The following is a 23,770-nucleotide window of genomic DNA, read 5'->3' on the forward strand; positions in this document are numbered from 1 at the left end:
GAAACGAAGGGATGGGCTGAATTAATTGCAGCAGGAACACGCCTTTAAGACACAGATCGCTCATGCTAATTGTGTCTTAAGAATGCCTTTAAGCGGTTTTCTGCCCTGGGCGGGCCAGTTGTTCCTAGCCCTCATTCCCGTAAACCCACAAGCTTCCAGCTTGGGCGTTAGGGCCATTATGAACATGTTACAGTGCTGCAGAGATTTTATTTATGGCCAGTCTTGGGGCCAGTTTATGGCCAGATTTTGGGGGGCTTGCTCCCAACACTCCATCTCAAAAATAATTAATTAATTAATTTTTAAAAATTAGGGGAATTTTGGCTTACACAACTTCTCCTTTACCATAAATACTGTAAAACCAAAAACTCAAAAACCCTCTTCAAAAACCTTATGGGCAACTGAAAACCCCTCCCACCCAGGGAACTGCACAGAGTAGCAAGAGGCTGCTGTCTGCCACTGGTAGACAAGAGCACTGAGAAAGATACAGCTCTACTCCTGTGTCCAAGTCACAGCTGCACAGAGCCTGTTTATGCGTGAAAACATATACATTGAAAAAAATCTTCTCACAAACACATACTCTAGGCCTTTTAGCAAGTACTACACAATTGCAATGTACTTCTGAGATAGAAGAATACTGATAGAAAGTACTTCTGTGATGCAGGCACACAGGGCCAGCTGAAGTATTAGCGTACAGAACTAATGATAAGGTAGTGTCTATATGCAAATCAGGTACTTGAAGGCTGTGGACACTGAAATAAAGCAACAAAGACCAAATGCAGCTCAACTAGAGATTGAGCTTGCCCAACACTCATACTTGAGGGCTCACAGAAGAAGAAGCATGTCTGTTTCTGGGTATAAATATTACATGCCTTAATCTATACTGTTCATCTACAAACAATGTTCAGTATTTAATTAAAAAATTATTTGGCACATATAAGTCAAGAACATATTGCTCATCAACAAGAAGTATAATAATCAATACAACTAGATTCAGAAATGGCGTGGGGGGCTAGGGGAGGGATAGCATTAGGGGAAATAACTAATGTAGGTTACGGGTTGATGGGTGCAGCAAACCACTATGGCACGTGTGTATCTATGTAACAAAACTACACATTCTGCACATGTACCCCAGAACTTAAAGTATAAATAAATGAATAACTAAATAGCAACAAATAGCCTACATGTTAGAATTACCAGAAACTTTAACAAATAATGATATGTTAAAGGATTTAGTGGAAAAAGTAATGATACACATTAAAAATGAAAAATGTTTAAAGTAGTACTATAAAAAAGAATAAAAATGCTAGAAACTAAAAACATGGTATCAAAGATAAAGAATTTTTCTGATAGTCTTATCTGCTGATTAGATATAGAAGAAATAATCAATGAACTTGAATCCACGCTTATAACCTAACTAAATAAAAACACACACACAAAAAAAAGTGTCAAAAAACCGTAATGGAGCACTTGTGATATTTAGCACAATATAAAATCATTTAGCATGTACACTATTGGAGTGCAAGAAGGATAAGAGAGCATGAGGTAGAAAAAAATTGAAAAGATACTATTTGAGGATTTACCAAAATTAATAAAGGATACAAAACTACAGATTCCAGAAGCTCAGAGTATCCCTAAAAGGACAGATATCATGAAAAACATGCCAAGGTACATCATAGTCAAACTTATGAAAAATAAAGAGAAAATCTTTACTCCAACCAAGGGGATAAAAAAGAAACTTTACATACAAGAGAGCAATAATAAGAAGATAGCACACATTTCAGAAAAAGCATGCAACTAAATGATGCTTTTAAAGTGCTTCAATTAAAAAAGAAACTAGAAATACATATCCAAAAAATGTGTTTCCTAAAAAGTAGGTAATATGAAGAAGTCACACAAAAATGTATAAATAAAACAAGACAAAGTAAATATGTTAGGAAATATAAAATTTCCTTTAAAAGTATTCTTAACATATGATTTTGAATGCATTAAGTAAAATAATAAGAAATAGTTTACCATGTATACTGAAATGAAGGATATGACACCAAAACATGACATATTGAAGAGTATTAGTTGAAAATATACATTAATATTGTTTTAAATGGATAATATTATAGAATTTTAACATAAACTGTAATAATTTTATGATGCGGCCAAGCATGGTGGCTCACGCCTGTAATCCCAGCACTTTGGGAGGCCGAGGCAGGCGGATCACGAGGTCAGGAGATCAAGACCATCTTGGCTAACAAGGTGAAACCCTGTCTCTACTAAAAATACAAAAATTAGCCGGGCATGGTGGTGGGTGCCTGTAGTCCCAGCTACTTGGGAGGCTGTGACAGGAGAATGGCATGAACCCAGGAAGCGGAGCTTGCAGTGAGCGGAGATTGTGCCACTGCACTCCAGCTTGAGCAACAGAGCAAGACTCTGTCTCAAAAAAGAAATAATAATAATTTTATGTTGCATATTTTAATGTCTAGTGCAACTATGAAAGTAACATAGGTAGGTGTAACTAAATAATCAATAGAAAAGATAAAATAGAATTCTACAAATGTTTGATCTACTCAAAAGCATATAGAAAAAAGAGAAAAGAGAGAAAAGAACAGATTCACCAAGTATACACTTGGTGTTTTCAGTATACAGATGGTATACACAAATACAAACATTGAAATAATTACGTTAAACATAAATAAATACCTCAATTAAAAGGAAAAAATCCTGAGTGATAAAAACACAAGATCCAAATAAATGGCTTTTAAAATAAATACACTTTAAAGACACAATCTATTTTAAATTAAATGAATAAAAAATGATATACCATGCCAATGCCAAGTAATAGAAAAGAGATATGACAGTACTAATATCAGACAAAGCAGACTTCAAAGGAAAAAGTATTTTGAGATGAAAAGTGGGATATTTCACAGTTATAAAAAGTTAACTAAATAACAAGATATAGCAATGCTAAATCCCTGAATATGTATGCATCTAATAAGAAAGTTCTCAAAAACACGTAGTAAAGATTGACGGAAACAAAGGGAACTATGGACCAATCACAAAATATAAGTGCAGAATTTTATATCTTTTCACTAGTAATTGATAAAACAAGTAGGCAAAAATTTCCATAAGGTAATACATGATTTAAGCAAAACTATTAACCACTTGACATAATGATATTTACAGAACTTGAAATACAGCAAATAGAATAAATATTTTCTGCTTTCAAGTACACATGGTATATTTGCCAAGATAGACCATAGGCAGAGTCATTATAAACATTTCTACAACTATCTTAAAAACATTTATGAAACTGTCTAAGACCTGACATCATGCAGAATATATTATCTGACCAAAATAGTATTAAAATAGAAATTAGTAACATTAAGATATCTAGAAAATGTATGAATATTTAGATGTTATTGAAAGCATACTACTAAATATCTGGTTCCTTTAAAATATTAATAAAATTAATAATCGCTAGGAAGACTGGTGAATAATATAGAATACACAGGTTGCCAATATCAGGTTTAAATGAGGTAACATTGCATTAGATGCTTCAAATATCAAAAGAATAAAAAGAAAATATTTGGAACAATGTTTCCACAATTAAAAAGCTAATTTAAATAAAATGTAAAACAACCTTGAAAGGAACAAATTACCAAAACTCACTCAAAAAAGAATAAAAAATCTATTTTGTCTTATATATCTTGCATAAACTGAATTCATGATTTAACAAGTTCCAACAACAACCAGAAAAAATACTCCAGGAAAACATGGCTTCAATGGTGACTCTAGTATTCTAGGAATATGTAGTATTAGTTGTATGCACAGTCTTTTAGAAAATAGAGAATAAAACATTCTCTAACTCATTTTATGAGGCCATTATTACCATGGTATTTGTTATAGACTGTAAGTTTATGTTCTCTCAACCCCCAATAGAATAGTATTAGGAAGTAAGTAGACTCTTTGGGAGGTGATTGGACATGAGGGCGCAGCTTTCATGAGTGGGATTAGTGCCCTTACAAATAAGACAAGAGAGCTTGCCTCTTCTCTCTGGCCTAGGCCATGTGAGGATATAAAAAAAAGATGGCCATCTGCAAACCAGGAAGAATGTCATAACTAGACACTGGATCTGTCTGCAGGCACCTTGATCTTGAACTTCCCAGCTTTCAGAACTGTTAGAAATAAATGTTTGTTAGCTAAGCCACCCAGTCTATGGTACTCTGTTATAGCAATCTGAATTAACTAAAACCACACTAGAATTACACAAGAACTTTGAAAGATAATACAGACCAATATCACACATGAACATAGATGCAAAGTTTATAATGAATGTTAGCAAATCAAATTCATCAATATTTCAAAATGTTAATATAAAACCAAGCAATATTTATCCTATGAATGCGAAGTTTAACACAATAAAATAAATAGAACTTATTCACTATATAAAGGGAAATTAATAATGTGATCCTTTTCAATAGATGCAAAAATGTATTTAATAATATAACACACCTGTATCATAATTATGTTGCTTAGTTTTCTTTACTATATGGCCATCTACCTTTATCATTAAAGGATAAGAATGCAAGGTATTGTTCTAATCTTACCTATGCTACGTCTTTGTTTATTGCCTAGACTATAAGGTAATAAAGTAGATTCACTCTTTACCACCTGCTTTGCAAAATACCATATTTGTTTTCCCATTATTATGTGTAAATGTGTAAGGTAGCATTTTTTTCTGAAATATGTATGCCATGTGCTATCTGTTGTCAATAAGAGCTGATTCATTACACACCCTCAAAGAACATTTTGCTTCCAAATGGATTATGTTCTCTTTAAATGGAGGAAGGTTACTGACAATCATTGTATGTGCCATGGATGAAGTAAATGAGTTCTTGTCAGAACAAGGGGAGAAAAATAGAAATTTGGGCTAAGCCAAAACATGAGGCTGGCAAAATTTCGCCTCTGGATTCTTAGAAGTCCTTCCCATCTGTCCAGCGATTGATAGTCCTCTTTTCATCAGACTAATAGACTTTTGGAAGGGTCTTTTATAAGAGATACAATCACTTTGGTGTAGCGTTTTCCATAAGTATTGGATTTGCAATTAGTATTTTGTCGATGTTTAATAGCAAGACCTTGAAATATTCTATAATAATTATCCATTTATTTCCACCATGCAGTGGGTATCCATTTTTGCTTTGTGTGTTTTAATGCTCCATTATCATTATGAAGAAACCTTCCTTATTCCTGGTCAAATATCTTTGCTCTGAGATCTAATCTGTCTTACAGTGATATGGCCCCCTTAGCTTTCTTTTGACAAGTGTTGACATAATATATGTTCTTACATTCTTTTCTTTTAACTCATTTTGTCCTCATTTTTAAAAAAGCTTGTTTGTGTAGTCAACAGAGTTGACCTCACACTTTTATCCAAGTGAATACTCTCTGTCTTTTAATTTTGGTGTTTAGACCATTTACATTTAATGTATTATTATTATTATGTTTAGATTTTATTATCTTGTTATTTATTTTATAATTGTCCAGCCTACCTTACCTTCTTACTTTATTTTTTATTTTTTATTTTTTTGCCTTTTCTTGCACTGAGTACATTTAATGATTTTCTTTTATCTCCTTTGTTGTCCTCCTGGCTAAAACACTTTATCATTTTAATGGCTGCTGTAGAGTTTATAGTATATTTTTCTTTAACTTACAGACCAGTTTCAACTGCTATTACATCTTGATAATATTTGATTGGGTACAAGATATTAATTTTTCTCATTTCTGTTGGCTATTTTTTTGTGTGTGTGTTGCAATACATATCCCAGTGTTTGGTACTATGATTCAGCTAAGTTACTTGGAGTCAGTTTTATACTTTTATTTCCTGCTTTTATGATTTTTTAAAGCAACTCCAAAGTAGTGCTGAATCTGTGACTAATTATCCTCTACTGAAGCATGACTTTTCTGAATTATCTATTCAATATCCTGTCATTTTTTCCAGTTTTGTTAGTGAAAACAGCCACTATTCCTGGCCTTATATGAATGCTAGACACTGTTTTTCTTAAATTTTTTTCAGATGTTTTTTTTTTCCTAAACTGGAACAGTTTCCTCACAGAGATGCATTGTTCAGTACACTGAAAACTTTAGGCAGATCTCTGGGTTTTTTTTTTCTACTTAAACTTGAACACTCAGCACTGACTAAACCAAATTTGTGGCTAGATGTCTTTAAACAAAATCTCTTCTTCCAGTTTTCTGTGTTCCTTAAAAACATTTTAACTTTGCAGACTTCCTAAACACAATTAATCTTTTAACTATTCCTGTATATTTCCAAAGCACATTGTGTGCACCCTTATTAAGAAACTCAACACTATCTTATAGAAGTGTAAGCACTTGTCTGTCTTCCTTAAAGGGAAAAAATTTGATTTGTTGACTTGTACATTTTTACACTTCATAGTAAAAATAATAAGGATTAACATAGAAGCAATTAACAATATTTGTTGTTAGATAAACAATACAGAATTCTCAATCATTTCTATAACTCAAAAATAAAAGTATAGTCCTGGAATCTAGAAGGCTAATAAAAGAAACAGAGGTACCCCAAATTTTCAAACAGGATTCCAAAAATGAGTCAAGTGTCAATTGTTGTGAGTAAATGAATCAGTTTCCTTCTCTGCATTATACAAGTTTTGTGTGCTGGTAATACCTAATATTAAATAAATATAATATGGAGTATTTATATTCAGTACTAACAGAGTGTAAAAAAACCCTCTCCTTTTTTTCCAAAATAGCAATTTTCTCTCTCTGACACAGTTGAACTATAGTTTATAGTTCTTGAATCATGTAGGACAATTTCCAAAAGTTCTTTGCTTGTAAGACAAGGCTTCAGTCTAAGAAATAGGCTTTCAAGTACATAGAGTCTGAGGAAGTGAGTAGCAGGGTACGTAGCAATAAGGATTTTATAAGCCTTTCTTCTTGTCTTCTGACCAAGGCTATCCACTCTTTAATGCTCAGATCATCTGTTGTTTATAATTTCCAGAGAACTATTGATCTTTTTTTTCTGATAACATGTGGAGCATTATTATATTTCTTGAAATTTTCTATTTTTAGAAGGATTTGAAGTATTTGTCAAAAATTGAATTCAGGTTGAGTCCGCTGTTCTCCCTGTAGCTATTTCTAATTCTGTGAGGTTCTTGTTCTTTGTGCTCAGAATATTCTCTCTTTGAAAGACCGATCTGCCTTCTTCTTCAAATCATTAGCTTAGATGTAGTTATCTCACCACTGTCTACCATGAGCATGTTTCATTTAAAGAATGAAGCTAATGAAAGGTTTTGGCCCTTGCTCTGTGAGTAACAGTCGGCTACAGTATTACTATCTCACATGATAACTATGTAGTTCTCTCCATACCTGGGAAACATCTCTTATACTTGATACGGGAAGTGAAAATAATTTCAACAGACACAGATTTTAGAGTGTTTAAAATCACTTTGTATGAGTTAAGAGGATAATCTTTAAATACACTTTCAATTCAGGATTAAGCCCCAAACTTCAAGAAGTTCATTTGATTTTGGCTGTTTCTCAGTTCATTCAATATCATTAGTTGTGCTTAGTGGCAGATTCTTAAGAAGAGGTCTTACTTGCATGTAAGTCAATTGTTTTAGAGAAAATATTAACTAAAATAAGTGGTGAGTGAATTTAAATCAAGCAGGGCCATGCCTCTATTCTGAGTTTAAATCCCTGACTCGTTTTTTTCTGTCTTCCTGGATACAATATAGAAATATGTATTTAATAAATATCTCCATCCAGAAAAATGAATTCAAAATCACATTTAGAGCTTTGAACTAAATCTTTCACAGTAACAGATGCTCTTTCCTGAAACAATCTCATTCTACCCAGTGTATTTAATAGCATCACTTTTACAAGTGAGGGGCAGGTGGGTGGAAGAACATGCATCTCATAACCTGCCTCCTTTCATACTCATTCATGTATTGCATATTTTCCCCATTTGTGTTTTTATAAGCACACAGATTATTATAGTTGCATAGCCAGGGTGATACCAGCAAGGCCTGGGGCCCAGCTTTGCAGTGACTGTGACAAGCTTGGAAAAATAATCTTGTTGACAACACATTTATCTGCTAAATGTGTCTTGGAGCAGAGAATAGCAACAATGGAGAAGATACTTTTACTCTTTCTGTCCAGAAAGCCACCTCTGCACTTAGGATAAAGAATAATAAGGAGCCTTGTGGATGGAAAAGAACATATTATTTATTTATAATACCTTTTTGGTTTTTCTTCTTTTTCCACAGAGACTGAAAGAATTAAAGCAACGGGAATTTGCTCGAAATGTAGCTTCTAAGTCATGGAAAGATGAGAAGAAACAAGAAAAAGCACTTAAACGACTTCACCAGCTGGCTGAGTTAAGGCAGCAATCTGAATGGTAAGAATTAAAGGTGTCTGGGATGCTTCAAAACTCTCATCAACCTATGGGGAAATTTTAAAGGCAAATCTACTGTAACAATGTAAACAAATCATAACTAACTAATAGATATGTCTGAAGGGCAAATATAGTTAAACATACATACATTAATTACTTTTGGCGTTTGATATTTTTCTTTCCTAATATTGTTAATTTAATGTACTCTATAATGAAGTGATCCCAGAATGATTCAAATACACTAGCATTTATTCTATCCAGTTGACTAAATGGATTAATATCACTTCTTAATATATTTTCTAAATTTTGTAATAATAATTTTAAAAACCATAATTAACAATACATCTTAGGGGGTGGGGAATAAGTCTTCTGAACATTTCCATGTACACACCTGAGTCTAGTATAAATAACACAATCATTGGCTGACTAACAAGATGTAATTAATGCAGTTAAATTTACCACACAGTGCCATTTAAATTGATAATTATAATATAACAAGTTTTATACTAATACATTCTTGTAGCTGAAAAATAGCAGTTTTACAAAAGCTTGGAACCACTGGATGTTTCAAAGTTGTTACCTGGAATGCAATTAAATTTGCAGATTGTGATTTGTGTTCATATGAATCATAATGTAAAACACTAATGTAGCTAATTAATGTGTTTGACAGCAACCTAGTGAATTGTGAAACTTATGCCTCTGTGCCAGAATTTAAACCCCTGTTTAAATTGCTTAAATGGAAAGTAATATATAATAAACAGGAGTGAGTGGCTCAATTAGTTACCACAAAATATTAGACTTAAAAGGTAATTTTAAGGAAACATTTATTTTTGTAGGACCAATTATGAGTAAAAATACAATTAATATTCAGCTGGCATGTATTTATGTATTTGTAGCTTTTAGAACAATCTAATTAATTTATGAAAATATGTAAAAGATAATCATATCAAAAAGAAATGAGAAATTTCGTATGAAGACAAAATAAAGATACAACATGTAGCCAGAAGTAAGGTTAATACAAAAATGCATGCTCTGGGGTCTTATACAACTCTAGAAGCAACACATACATTTGGTACTGAGCTTTCTAGAGCCAACACAGTGAGGGACTTACAATATGTTGTTCAAACTTATTGTCAATGAGAACTCAGACAGTCCTTGCCAAAACAGGGCTTAGAAGGAAAAGTTCTATTGTTGTTAGGGTAGCATGCAGGAAAAAATCTAGGGAAAGTGTCAATTCCTGTGATTAATAATGAGATGCAGTAAGTTAGATCATAACAAATGGTACAAGTTCTACCATAGATATACATCTTTAGATAGGTCCCTTAAGGCCACAACAGCAAATCTAAATAGTCTTAACAAATATAATTTTGGTTGTTTGTTATTATGAAAGTTGTCACACTTCTACATTTCTACTTACCCATTCTATATTTTCCTCTGGGGTAAATAACAAAGAATCAGAGGTGCCTTGCTAATGGCAGTGGTCATGGTGATGGTGATGATGATAATGATGGTGATGAAGATAATGATGGTGATGATGATGGTTTGTATAGAAGTTCTAAGTTTGCTAGAGCTACCCATTAAGTTTCTTCCAAATAAAAAGGTCCACTCTATTAAGTTTCAGCTGTCCCTGAAACTATTAAGTTTCAGCCTTATTCACTAAACAAACACAAACCTAACCACTCCTTTTGGTGATTTGATAAAATAGACAAACTCTCTAGGTCACAATGTGCCCATATTGTTACGGAAAAGACAAGTCTTCAGCTTTCTAGATATAGAGCCTGAAACTAGGAAAATAATTTTTTTTTTATCTTCTACTGCCCATCACCTGCCTCTTAGCCAATTGCTCTCTCTGCTTAAACAGCTTCATGGCTGAAGGAAAGTCCCTTAACAGAATTATTAAATACTTTATTTTGGTAGGTGAATTGACAAGTGAAAGTTAAAAATAAAATAAAAACAAAAAATCATTTTCATTACCCTTCTCCTGGACAATCCTTTCTTTGTCCTTTTTCCTCATAATGAGGGCTTCTGAATAGGATGATCCAGGTAACACAATTCTTCTGTGACCCTTTGGGAGAAGAGAGGTGAATTTACTGGTAGTGCATAAAATGATGGCCAAAAAATGGTAACAGATCTTATAAAGGGTCATCAAATTTGACCGTCTCTTAACTAGTTCCAGCCAACCTGTTTCCTCAGCAATAGCAGTTATTATATGGGGCTGAGGGTTTAGTCACTCTCTGTATGTGAACTTCTTACGTATATAAGTTTTCGTACATCTTAATATGAAAATTTTTCCAAAATTTAAAAATTGTAGGGCCACTGATTCTGAGACTATGAATTCTTTAAATGGTGTCATTTCTTCATGTTCCACGTTGTCTAACTCTTATATGAAGTTTTTCATATAAGAGCTGGAAAATGGAACATGAAAAAAAGACACCATTTTTAAAAATCATGTTGTTTTGATATGTTTTTCTTTCTGTTTGGTAAGGATGCTTTTTGAACAGGAGAGAATCAAATTGTGCATTTGTTAAGCTGCAGAGTATTCACATTTTTGGAGAACAATTTGAATGGAAAATCCATCAATAAGAATTAAAAACCAAACTCTACAGACACTTTATTAACCATTATTTTAATATAAGTAAGAATATATTTTAAAAACTAAAGAAAGTTCCAAAGAAGTGAGGGAAATATTAAATGTGGAGAAAACTATAAAAGTTGAAGTTTCATTGAGAATGCAACTGTGGTTTCCAGGGACTGGCTGGTGGGAGAAATGTGAATATATTGTTCAGAGTTTATAAACTTTCAGATGTAAGATGAATAAGTTTTGAGGATCTAATGTAGAGCATGATTACTTTAGCTAATAATACTGTATTGTTTACTTGAAATTTACCAAGAGAGTGAATCTAGTGTCCTTATCTCACACAAAATGGTAACTACGTGTATGATAGATGTATAAATTAATTTGTTTGCACACATCAAATGATCACATTGTGTACCTTGAATATATACAGTTTTTATTTTCCAATTATATCTCAATAAACCTAGAAAAAGTTAAAGCTTTAATAATGTTATAATATATAAACTTGTATTAAAATAGAGGAATTTAAAAGCCCACAAAGATAGAAACAGGATTTTCCAAAATAATAAGAATAACTTCGATTTAAGAAAAAGCAAATTAAAGTTTATAAAGCAACAAGATAAAAAGTTTAAAGAATAAAAGTAAGAAGTATCAAAGATTAACAATAAGGACAAAATGTTAAAACCTGTGAAAAATCTGTAATTATAAATGCAATTTAAATTGCAAAGTGAGAACTAGAATTAAGGACAAGAAGCTAGAGAACAGTATATTACAAAAATAATAAGAGCAAAGAAATTTAAAAATATTTAAAAGAATGTAAAAGGAAGAAACTTGCATATTAGAGAGCTACATGGTAAAATAAAACAGCAGTACAGAAAAGAACATTTAAATTAGCATAAAGCAAGAACATGAATAAAACAGTGTCAGGATAATCAGCAAAATTATTATTAAGAAAACTGTATATATAATATATATAACATGATATAATAAATACTAAAATAACCACATAATAATGGAATTGGGAAAGGAAGAACAATAGTATCCATACACTAGACTTGTGGAATAATTTCAACTGACTTTCATACAGGTGATAATGTCAGATTGATTGAAGCTTCTGGAGAAGGTTAACTTAATCCAGAAGTATAGTTCCTACTTAATCCAAATTGTGGCTGCAAATATGGAAAATAATCTCTTTGGTACCAAGGCAAAGTTAAATGCTGCAGCTGTTTCTGGATCACTTCCTTCTATCTGCAGGCTGGAGGCACTTTCAAAGGCCAATAATGTTGTAATAAAGTCTCTACGCTCCTTATTTACTTTCATGCTTGAAAGAAACTTTCATATAACTCATATACTTTCTTAGAATGCTCCTCACTATTCATTTTATTAAATATGCCTAATGAACATAAAAAGTTGACTCAATAAAAGGAGATTAATGTGATGAATAAGAACTTTCCATTATGAAAGAGTTACTGTAAGGAAGATAATACAGCTTTTAAAAACTTCTAAATTTAGTTTTTTACAAGATTTAAAGGAACTCTGTAATTCTAAAATTACAGCCATTCATGAAGAGGAGACATTCTAAAATCATTAAAAACTAAATGGTGGCTAAAATTAGTGTTTGCGAGTTAAAATCCATATGGTCATAATTTGTAAACAGATTGAATATAGTAAAAAAATTGAGTCAGTAAAATAGAAATTAAATCAAAGAAATTCTCCCTGAACTATGGAAAAAGACTGAAGACAGAATAAAGTACTGAGATAAATATCAATACCTAAAGGAGAGCCAATGATTTTAAAACATAAATTCCAAAGGAAGCAATAATCAGATAAATCAAGGAAAAAAAAATGTATCTGAACTGAAGAAAGTTAAATTGAAAGTGCCCAAGAACTACTAGTAAAAATTCACCCAAATTAATCAACCTGTAACTATGTTCTGTTAAAATGTTATACATCCATATATGTATATATTAATATACATGTATACATACTCTTTATGTAACAAATCTAATGAATTATATATATTTATATTTTTACACTTTATAAGAAGGGAAAAGCATACAAGCACACTAGCAGATTCATCTCAAAGATAAATAAAGGGAAGCTAATTCAATATGTCTATAATATTATTCATCTAGAGACAATGAAGCAAAGTACATGAAATTTGGTGGACAAGAGGAATGTGATGACTCTAGAGTTCTATGCTGATTTGCCAAAGAATGGTAAAAGAAACCAACAAGAATTTGTTAGACAAGGACTCAGAAAGCACTACTCTACATTAGAATTTGAGCAATATATGGAAGAGATACCAGTTGGCTTAGTATTTTATATTCAAGCAACAAATGACTAGATGAAAGTAAAATAAAAATCAAAATTAGAAATAAGCAAACAAACACATCCAAGTATATGGAACAAGAAAAAGGAAAAGAGGCCGGGCGCGGTGGTTCACGCTTGTAATCCCAGCACTTTGGGAGGCCGAGGCGGGTGGATCACGAGGTCAGGAGATCGAGACCACGGTGAAACCCCGTCTCTACTAAAAATACAAAAAATTAGCCGGGCGTGGTGGCGGGCGACTGTAGTCCCAGCTACTCGGAGAGGCTGAGGCAGGAGAATGGCGTGAACCCGGGAGGCGGAGCTTGCAGTGAGCCGAGACTGCGCCACTGCACTCCAGCCTGGGCGACAGAGCAAGACTCCGTCTCAAAAAAAAAAAAAAAAAAAAAAAAAAAAAAAGAAAAAGGGAAAGAATTCCAGTTCAAAGCAAACAATAAGAAAAATGATGTGATTTGTATTGTCTTCTTTCCAGTGAAGCCTTCTTTTATAGTAGAGGGTATGTAGATAGACTGTTAAAGGGCATATAATTTTAATCTAAAGAATTTTATCTCTTATATATGTTGATATTTTCAATCTCCTGTATGAATTGCTAATGAAGCTCAATAGAACAAATAACCTTTTGAGACCTTTAAAAGATAAAACGTATAATACAGAAATGGTAGAAAAAATATTTTGGTGAGTAAGAAGCAGAAGAAGAGATTTCAAAATCATTGAAGATATTTAGATAGATTGTACATATGTCTTATTTTATTATGCATTTATTATAATTAGTCAAATTACTGACAAGTCATAAAGTAAGAACTTACCACTGTGTTTCAAAAGAAAGTGAATATGAGGGAATTTTAAACCCGAGGAACTAAACATTATAAAATGTTAGAACTAATACATAAAAGCAAATTTTAAAAAATTTTTATATTTTTAAAGTGACTTTTAATTCTATTTAATTTCTTATTTAATGTGAATGCACTGATTGGAAAACTATTAGTGAAATAATGTTAAATCTGTATTCCAAAGATTGATAGATTCTGTGGGACATATATTGTGATGTAAATGCTTTAGAAGCAGTAGCGTAAGATAGTTCATTTGCTATTGCCTTTTGGTAATTGCAAAATACTACATGTAAACAATTCATTTTAGAAATAGCCACTATACAATTTATGCTAAGCTATATAAGGAGAACAAAAGGTTGTATTTTAGAAGATGTGGCTCATAAAATGTAAAATAACTCATCTTAGAAACACTATGAAATGTTCATATGTAGATATGATTCCAAAGCTAATCTCTTAATCATTTAAATATTTATTGTATTTACAGTGTTTCTGGAAATGGACCAGCATACAAAGCCCCCAGGGTAGCCATAGAAAAGCAACTCCAGCAAGGAATTTTCCCCGTTAAGAATGGCAGAAAGGTATCATGCATGAAGAGTGCTCTTCTCCTTAAAGGAAAAAATCTCCCCAGAATCATATCCGATAAACAGCAGTCCACCATGCCAAATCGACACCAATTACAATCAGACAGGCGTTGTTTGTTTGGAAATCGGATACTGCAAACATCTTCAGATCTCAGCAATGCAAATCACAGAACAGGAGTATCATTTTCTTTTTCCAAAAAAGTGCACCTAAAATTAGAATCTTCAGCATCAGTTTTCAGTGAGAACACAGAAGAAACCCACGATTGTAACAAGTCACCCATTTATAAAACAAAACAAACTGCAGATAAGTGCAAGTGCTGCAGGTTTGCAAATAAAGATACACACCTTACGAAGGAAAAAGAGGTAAACATCTCACCAAGCCATCTGGAAAGTGTTTTACACAATACCATCTCCATAAACTCTAAAATTTTGCAAGACAAAAACGACTCTATTGATGAGACACTAGAAGATTCAATTGGCATTCATGCTTCATTCTCTAAATCTAACATTCGTCTTTCAGATGTAGATTTTACTCCTACCAGCAGAGAAAAAGAAACTAGAAATACATTGAAGAACATTTTAGAAAATTGTGTTAATCACCCATGCCAAGCAAATGCTTCCTTCAGCCCACCAAACATTTACAACCATAGTGATGCCAGGATATCTGAATGCCTGGATGAGTTTTCATCACCGGAGCCAAGTGAACAAAAGAGTACAGTGCATCTGAATCCAAATTCCAGAATAGAGAACAGAGAAAAATCTTTAGATAAAACAGAAAGAGTTAGCAAAAATGTTCAAAGACTTGTAAAAGAAGCATGTACCCATAATGTGGCATCTAAACCACTACCTTTTCTCCACGTTCAAAGCAAGGATGGCCACACCACTCTTCAATGGCCTACGGAACTTCTGCTCTTTACAAAAACAGAACCCTGTATCTCTTATGGCTGCAACCCACTATATTTTGATTTTAAGCTTTCTCGGAACACAAAGGAAGACCACAATCCAGAGGACTTAAAAACAGAATTGGGTAAGAAGCCCTTGGAATTGAAGACTAAAAGAGAGAGCCAAGTCTCAGGTTTAATTGAAGATCAACAAAAATTGATCCAAGAAGATAATCAATATCCGAAACCAAAGATGATGATAGCTAATCCGGATTGGGAAAAATTCCAGAGGAAATATAATTTGGACTACAGTGATTCTGAGCCAAATAAGAGTGAATATACTTTCAGTCCAAATGATTTGGAAATGAAAAATTCTAAAGTGCCTCTTTACCTCAACACATCTCTAAAGGATTGTGCTGGAAAGAATAACAGTAGTGAGAACGAACTTAAGGAAGCTTCAAGGGCCCATTGGCAAGGCTGCAGAAAGGTAGTTCTAAATGATATAGATGAGGACCTATCTTTTCCTTCCTACATCTCTAGGACTAAAAAGCATAAATTGATTCCCCGAAATCCTCATTTGGAATTTGAAGATGAAAGACAATTCAACTGCAAGTCCAGTCCTTGTACAGTAGGGGGTCACAGTGACCATGGGAAAGACTTCAGTGTAATTTTGAAGAGTAACCACATCGGCATGACCAGCAAGGTTTCCGGATGTGGAAACCAAAGATACAAGAGATGCTCTCCACAGTCATCTTTGAGTAGATATTCTTGCTCTTTGGAGACATCCCCTAGCAGCATGTCTAGCTTGAGAAGTACTTGTTCAAGTCATAGATTCAATGGTAATAGCAGAGCTAATTTGCTCTGCTTCCATAAAAGAGAACACCACTCAGTTGAAAGGCACAAACGGAAATGTCTAAAGCACAACTGCCTCTACTTGTCTGATGATATAACAAAGAGCAGCCAAATGCAGTCTGAACCACAGAAAGAAAGGAACTGCAAATTGTGGGAATCATTTAAAAATGAAAAATACTCAAAACGTAGATACTGTCACTGCAGAGAAAGACAAAAACTGGGCAAAAATCAACAACAATTTTCAGGGCTAAAATCTACGAGAATCATCTATTGTGATTCTAACTCACAGATTTCCTGTACTGGAAGCAGTAAAAAACCACCTAATTGCCAGGGAACTCAGCACGACAGATTGGACTCTTACTCAAGAGAGAAAATCTATTACTTGAATAAAAGCAAGAGAAATCAAGAGTCTTTGGGCAGCCCTCACATTTGTGATCTGGGAAAAGTCAGGCCCATGAAGTGTAACTCTGGGAATATCAGCTGCCTTCTAAAGAACTGTTCCGGTGGCCCTTCAGAAACCGCAGAATCAAACATTACAGGAGAGAGGACCCCTCTAACAGCAAAAAGCCTTTTAGAAAGAGTACAAGCCAAGAAATGTCAGGAACAATCAAGTAACGTTGAGATCTCTTCAAACAGTTGTAAAAATGAATTAGAGGCTCCTTCGCAAGTCCCATGCACAATTCAGCTTGTACCATCAGGCTGTAACAGACAAGCATTGCCTTTGTCTGAAAAAACACAGTATGCAAGTGAGAGCAGAAATGATCAAGACAGTGCAATTCCAAGGACTACGGAGAAAGACAAAAGCAAAAGTTCACAGACAAATAATTTTACAATTTTAGCAGACACTGATTGTGATAACCATCTTTCTAAAGGTATAATTCATCTAGTAACAGAGTCTCAGTCACTAAACATAAAAAGGAATGCGACAACAAAAGAACAATCAAAACCTTTAATTAGTGAAATCCAACCTTTTATTCAAAGCTGTGACCCAGTACCAAATGAATTCCCTGGTGCTTTTCCATCTAATAAATATACTGGTGTTACTGATTCAACAGAGACCAAAGAAGACCAAATAAATCTAGACTTACAGGATGTAAGCATGCATATAAATCATGTAGAGGGAAATATAAACTCTTACTATGACAGAACTATGCAGAAGCCTGACAAAGTCGAAGACGGATTAGAAGTGTGTCATAAATCTATCTCTCCCCCTTTAATTCAACAGCCCATAACATTTTCTCCTGACGAAATAGATAAATATAAGATCCTACAGCTACAAGCCCAGCAGCATATGCAGAAGCAACTCCTATCAAAGCATCTTCGAGTTTTGCCTACTGCAGGGCCTACTGCCTTCTCTCCGGCCTCAACCATACAGACAGTTCCAGTTCACCAGCACACTTCTATCACCACCATCCACCACACGTTCCTGCAGCATTTTGCTGTTTCTGCTTCCTTAAGTTCTCATAGCAGTCACCTCCCTATTGCTCATCTACATCCTCTTTCACAGGCACATTTCACTCCTATTTCATTTTCGACTCTGACTCCAACCATTATCCCTGCACACCCCACTTTCTTAGCAGGTCATCCCCTGCATTTAGTAGCTGCTACCCCCTTCCACCCATCTCACATAACACTTCAGCCTCTGCCCCCTACAGCATTCATTCCTACATTGTTTGGTCCTCACTTAAATCCAGCCACAACTTCTATCATCCACTTGAATCCTTTAATCCAACCGGTATTCCAAGGTCAAGATTTTTGCCCTCATTCTTGCTCTAGCCAGATGCAACAGTTAAATGAAGTGAAAGAGGCCTTAAATGTGTCCACACACTTGAACTAATAAGTGTTAAAGCCCCTCTTGTGGATAATTTTTTTAATTGTCACTACCTATAAAATAATACATTTAAAGAAATCTGTCAATTATAAGATTTAAAATATTGCTGCCAATTCAAAATGTGACAAACATATAAATATGAACTGAATTGCTAATATTAAAACGAGCATTTTAATACTTTTTTAGCTTGCCAAAATAATAGGCAAATTTGAATAATTTTATGAAAGTGTAGAGGGAAGAGGGAAAGAGTTAAAGATTTGTTTTGGATGGGTTCTCGCATAATGTTATAAAATAGCAACAGAAAACATTCAAGCAGAGCATTAAAATTAAAAAGAAAAATCAAATGAAATATGGCACCCTGCGTTCTAAGTGTTTGTTGCGTGAATGAATGTTGATTTGGCTTATTTGTTAGATAATAAAAGGTCAGTGAAATGAAGCAATTATTTAAAGTAATTTCTATAGTTAACTATTGACTAAGTTTTCAATTAATGTAGTCTGTTACTGTATTTTCATAGGAAATAAGAACAAGACATTTTCTGATTAATTTAGGTTGAAAATTACACTTTAATGAAAAAAATATAGATTATACTTTTGAGTTTCTGTGAAAAATAAATTATCTTCATTTCACACAAATCTATGTCAAGATAATTTTGTAATTGTAAGAATCAGCAAAATCTAAAACTAAGAATGTTTAACTTTTGTATAAAAACATATACAAACTATCATTAGTACTTGATAATGCAAACTCAAAAATAAAATGTGCTCAGAATAACCTTTTAAATATATTGGTCAATCTGTCAAATATTACAGCAACTAAAATATTGTTTATTATTATTCTACTCAAAAATTTTACTACCTTCAGCCAATACATGTATAAGGATAGAGGTAAAGGTTTGAAAATGTCAGTGTTTTTACATGTTTATTGAGGATACCTTATTAAATATCTGGTGTATTTTATTCAATTGTACTAGATATTTATGAAACAATGAATGATAGTGAATAAAATCACCATCCATGTAATTTTGCAAATATTTCAAGCATTCATTCAAAATGGTTTTTGGCTCCCAAAATTTGCATTTCATACATCTATATTGGTGCATAATCCTACAGTTAGTTTTATTATTTTATGTTCTTAAGCATGAGTTTCAGAGAAAATCGAACTTAACCGAAATGGAGGTAATCATTTATCTAATGCTGTCTATACGAAGATGCAAACTCCTCTACCACTAGAAGATTAGAGGATGTCTTCTTCAGCCTTGGCTTCAAAAGGAAGATAGCTATATTTAAGACTTGTTGTGATTCAGGTACAGTTACCCTATCCACTTGTTTGCATTATCTTCTTTAATTTTCACAACTGTGTTTTGAAATCAGTATTATCATTCCTCATTAAAGATAAAGAAAATGAAGTAGAAAGGTTAAATACTAAATACTTGGTAAACAGTAGGAAAGGACATCATTGATTCAGGAGAGACAGGTGAGAGAGAGAGAAAGAAAGGGTGGAGGGAAGAAAAAGAATAAAAGGCGATAAAGTAAATTTGAAGTTTTAACAGAAAGAAAAACTGCAGTTCCCAAGATATCACTAGAAACTTGTGAGATGAGAGTTCTGACTGGTACATAACAGTGGCAAAATCTAAATTTGAAATGAATGGAGAAATGAAGAAAAACCATCAAATAGCAAGGAGCTATACTTGCATGGAATTCCGTAAAAATGATTATAAAAGATCATTGATGAACATTGAGTAAATCCAAAAAGAAGCAAGACAAATGAAATATTTCTTATAAAATGGATGACAAATGGTCTAGCAGATTTTTTTAAGTAATGTGGATAATTATTTCCTAAAGCAAATTACAAAGCTGATGCAGAGCCAAGATAGAGTAATCATGGGAACTCACTAGATGTTCTATTATAAAAAACACCACTTGATTGATTTTTATAATTGCCTTGGTGACAATTTAAACTCTCAGAAGGTTAGACCCGAGCACCTCTACTGAGCACTTAATTTTGACTAACAAAGACAGATTGATATGAACGGATGACATGGAAGTGACTCTTCCATCTTGTATTAACAGTGATGAGGTGTTCACTGGACAAACTAATTTGGACTATGTGGAAAGCAAACGTCTCCCTTTAAATAAAAGATAATTTGTACTCCAGGGTGAGAAATTGGAAAAGTTGTGGCATCACGTGAGGAAATATGTAATTATGCAACTTACTTTGCCCCCAAAATGAGTAACTATAGGCTGAAACACTGTTTTATTTTACATTTTACCTTAAGATAAACACACTCTGGGAAAAAAAAAAAAACAGAATTTTAAATATATATTGAACCCTAAAATAGTTCAATTTAAAAAAAATTGTCACTGTGATGGATTGTATTTTTAGCAGTGTTTCCTTCCATTTGCATAATTATTTGACAGGTGACTTTTAGCATTAAATTCATTTTATGACTATTGCCTGATATTTACAGGTTAATTCTCTTTATGGGATTACTGTTTCACAAATGGCTCATGGAGGCAGTTTTTTAAAAATCTGTCTTAAGCTCTAAATGCTTAAGAAAGGCTGTGAAATCTTTCCACACAAGTACACACACATGCATGCACAAACACACATTTATCTATCTATATGTCTTTCTTACAGATTATGAACCAGTCTAGCATCAGATAGCATCACTGGATTCAAGGTAAACAAAATAAATGCTTTGTATGAAGAACTGAAAATTTGGGAAAGTTCATCTTCTTAATAATTCCCTGCCAAATTGAGCAAGAAAAAAATACAATGGGCCTATAAAAATGCAAAGGTAAACTTAAGGTTTGTCTTTAAGATGTTATAAATAAAATATTGGAAGTGATTAGAATATAGAGAATGATTTAGAAAGTCTCCAATTCCCAGAGTTTTTGCTTAGGTAGACATTTTACAAAATGATCCCTTGAAATTTGTTTCACTTCCCGAAAATGGATTTAACAGTGACTCCTTTTCTTAAGTTTCTGCCAGGACTTAATGGAATCTCTCTGTTATCTCTAAATGGAAATATACTTAAAGAAACTAATTCTGTAAAACGTTTCTGTTAAATGAAACACTTAACCAGTACAATTACTCAGGATTATATTGCTGAATCTGACCATCTCCTTAGTGCATGAAGTTATTACTTAAATAGCTCCAAATGCTGGCAGCAACACAGCTTTCTGAATTTTACCACCATACTTTTAAGCTGATCCTAAAACATTATACATTTCAAATCATTTCATACAATAATTGGAGATATGGAGACGGCTCTACCCAATAGGATACTGATTGGTATCCAAGTGTTCTAGACGTATATGAATGAAACGTCCAGATCCCCTCCCAAGGATATGTGGATATTTAACTCTTTAGTGGTGAAGTAATACTGCTGATCATCGCAAGTCAATAGCACATTTCTTAATCATTCCTAAAAAGTTCTCCAGGTTTTCGGAGTTTCTGAGTTTTCAGAAACATAGTTAACATTCTGAAAAAAACATGTCAATGTCAGATCCAGTTTTGTAAAAACACAATTTAAAGGATCTAAATCTTACTTATCAGTGTATGTAGATAAGATACTTAGGGGCAAAATGGACCTAATGCTCATCTCTGGCCCAGCAAAGCTCATGAGAAGGTTTAGTTTTGATTCTTTAAATTAGATGAAATTCTGAAGGAAAATGTTCTCTCATTGGCAAATAGAAACATTATTGAAAAGCATGTGAGTGGCTAGTTCCACACAATAGTTAGGAAAACAGATAGTTGCCCTTTGTGTTTCAGACTGAAACCACTTCAATAAGATGAGAATTTCCTACTAAAATACGAGTTCTCCTGCCAATAAGCCTGGGTCTAGAGGATTTTCAAAGGTTATCATTTCATGCCAGCAAAAATATTATCCGCTTCTTCTATTACGTAGACATTGAAAGTGATTGTTGTATCTTTGGATTAAGCTATATTAAAATGGAAGCAGCAGCTGAATGGGTTAGGTTTAGAATAAGCCAATATTAGAAAGATAAGCCAAAGGGTCATTTTCATTCTATGGAGCTATATATGGGAGGGAGAGCTCCCAATCCATTTTTTAAATTCTTTTCTCAAAGTTACTTCCTCTTTTCGCAACTCCCCATTTTTCTTAAATAGCAAGAGTAAGAATATCTTGTGAGAAACATTAAAATAAAATCAGGCAAATTGGAAAACTTAAAATATGTATGAGTGCACACGTGAGTGTGAATCTGTGTGTGTTTTTAATATACTCTTTAGTCTTTAATTGTACATCTTGATCTTTGTTGAAAATAGTGTTTTTAAAAACATATTCACATATTGAAACAATAACTTCAAGAAGAGGTTTCTTATCCCCAAGCAAAATTGTTAGTTCCTTCCATATGTGAGATAAAATAGTTGACAGTGTAAATTAGTCGTATAGCTGTTTAAAGCAAATTCTCATCTTACTCAATTCTATTTAAAGTACTTAATTTGTAATTAAACTTGGTGATCCTCTGGCAATATGACACATAAACCAATAATTTTATGTTGCATTTTCTGTATAAATTGTCTTTTTAAACTATACTGTGGCTAAGTAAATTGCACTATTGTACATGCAAAGCAGCTTTTTTAGGTTATTCAGTAAATTACTTGGACTGTAGTTCAATGCAATAATATTTTTTTCAATAAAAAGCTTAGTGATATAGGAGTGTTAGTCATGTATTTCTAACAAAAAGCATACCAAAATACAAGAACAAACTCAAATGCAAAATGGTGTGGAAATATTCTGTATTTTACACTGCTGAATTAAAATGCATTTATCATTTTATTTATTACTGTATGTATTTATATTATATATTTAAAGGCTGGGATTTCTTAGACTATTTCTTAAAATTTTAGTGTTATTAAAATAAGCTGTTTCCTCAAACTGAAAATAAATATAACTTTAAAAATTCTATAGATGTATTCTTTGTTGAAACCTATCCTACATATACATATACTATAAAATCTGTTTCTTTTTATTTGTTTTTAAAAATGTGAACTAATGCTTTGCAATATTCTAACAAAGCTTCATAAATAGTCTCAGGAATGTATTCTCTAGCTGGTAATACCATATAATATGGTAGCATTCTACATATTTATTAAAACTTTCATATGAACTCTAGAGATACTTTAATTAAAGGAAACCCCAGTAAGTTGTTAGTCTCAATAGGACTCAACTCACTAGGAAATCTCTTTAATCAAGCATGACCAATGTTGTGGGAAAATGACATTTCATACAACTCCCATTCATCTTTACTTTCTTAGTCTTTGCACCCCGGAGTAGCTGGATGCTACTCTGATATTTGTGCAAAATATCAGAACAGGTGTTGTTAGAAATAACCACTAGATACTCCCTTGTTCTTGAATTAACATCTATCCTTATCCTTCCCTTTACCCTTCAGTAAGCTTTAACCAAATCCTAAATCTCCTTACTTTAGTGTTTTAATTGAATGAGCTGTC

At 33.0% G+C, this 23,770-nt stretch overlaps 1 protein-coding gene across 1 annotated transcript in view; it reads left to right on the forward strand.

Moving 5' to 3' along the window:
• ZNF804B (zinc finger protein 804B) overlaps positions 1-20,604 on the forward strand; it is a 576,627-nt gene extending 556,023 nt beyond the window's left edge. The window contains exons 3-4 of the mRNA XM_003252370.2: positions 8,289-8,419; positions 14,634-20,604. Of these exons, the coding sequence (XP_003252418.1) occupies positions 8,289-8,419; positions 14,634-18,300 (3,798 nt within the window). The 3' untranslated portion in view covers positions 18,301-20,604. The remainder of the gene's footprint in view (positions 1-8,288; positions 8,420-14,633) is intronic.
• The last annotated feature ends 3,166 nt before the right edge of the window (positions 20,605-23,770 follow it).

The sequence above is a fragment of the Nomascus leucogenys genome, chromosome 11, assembly GCF_006542625.1.
Source record: "Nomascus leucogenys isolate Asia chromosome 11, Asia_NLE_v1, whole genome shotgun sequence".
Taxonomy (NCBI): domain Eukaryota; kingdom Metazoa; phylum Chordata; class Mammalia; order Primates; family Hylobatidae; genus Nomascus; species Nomascus leucogenys.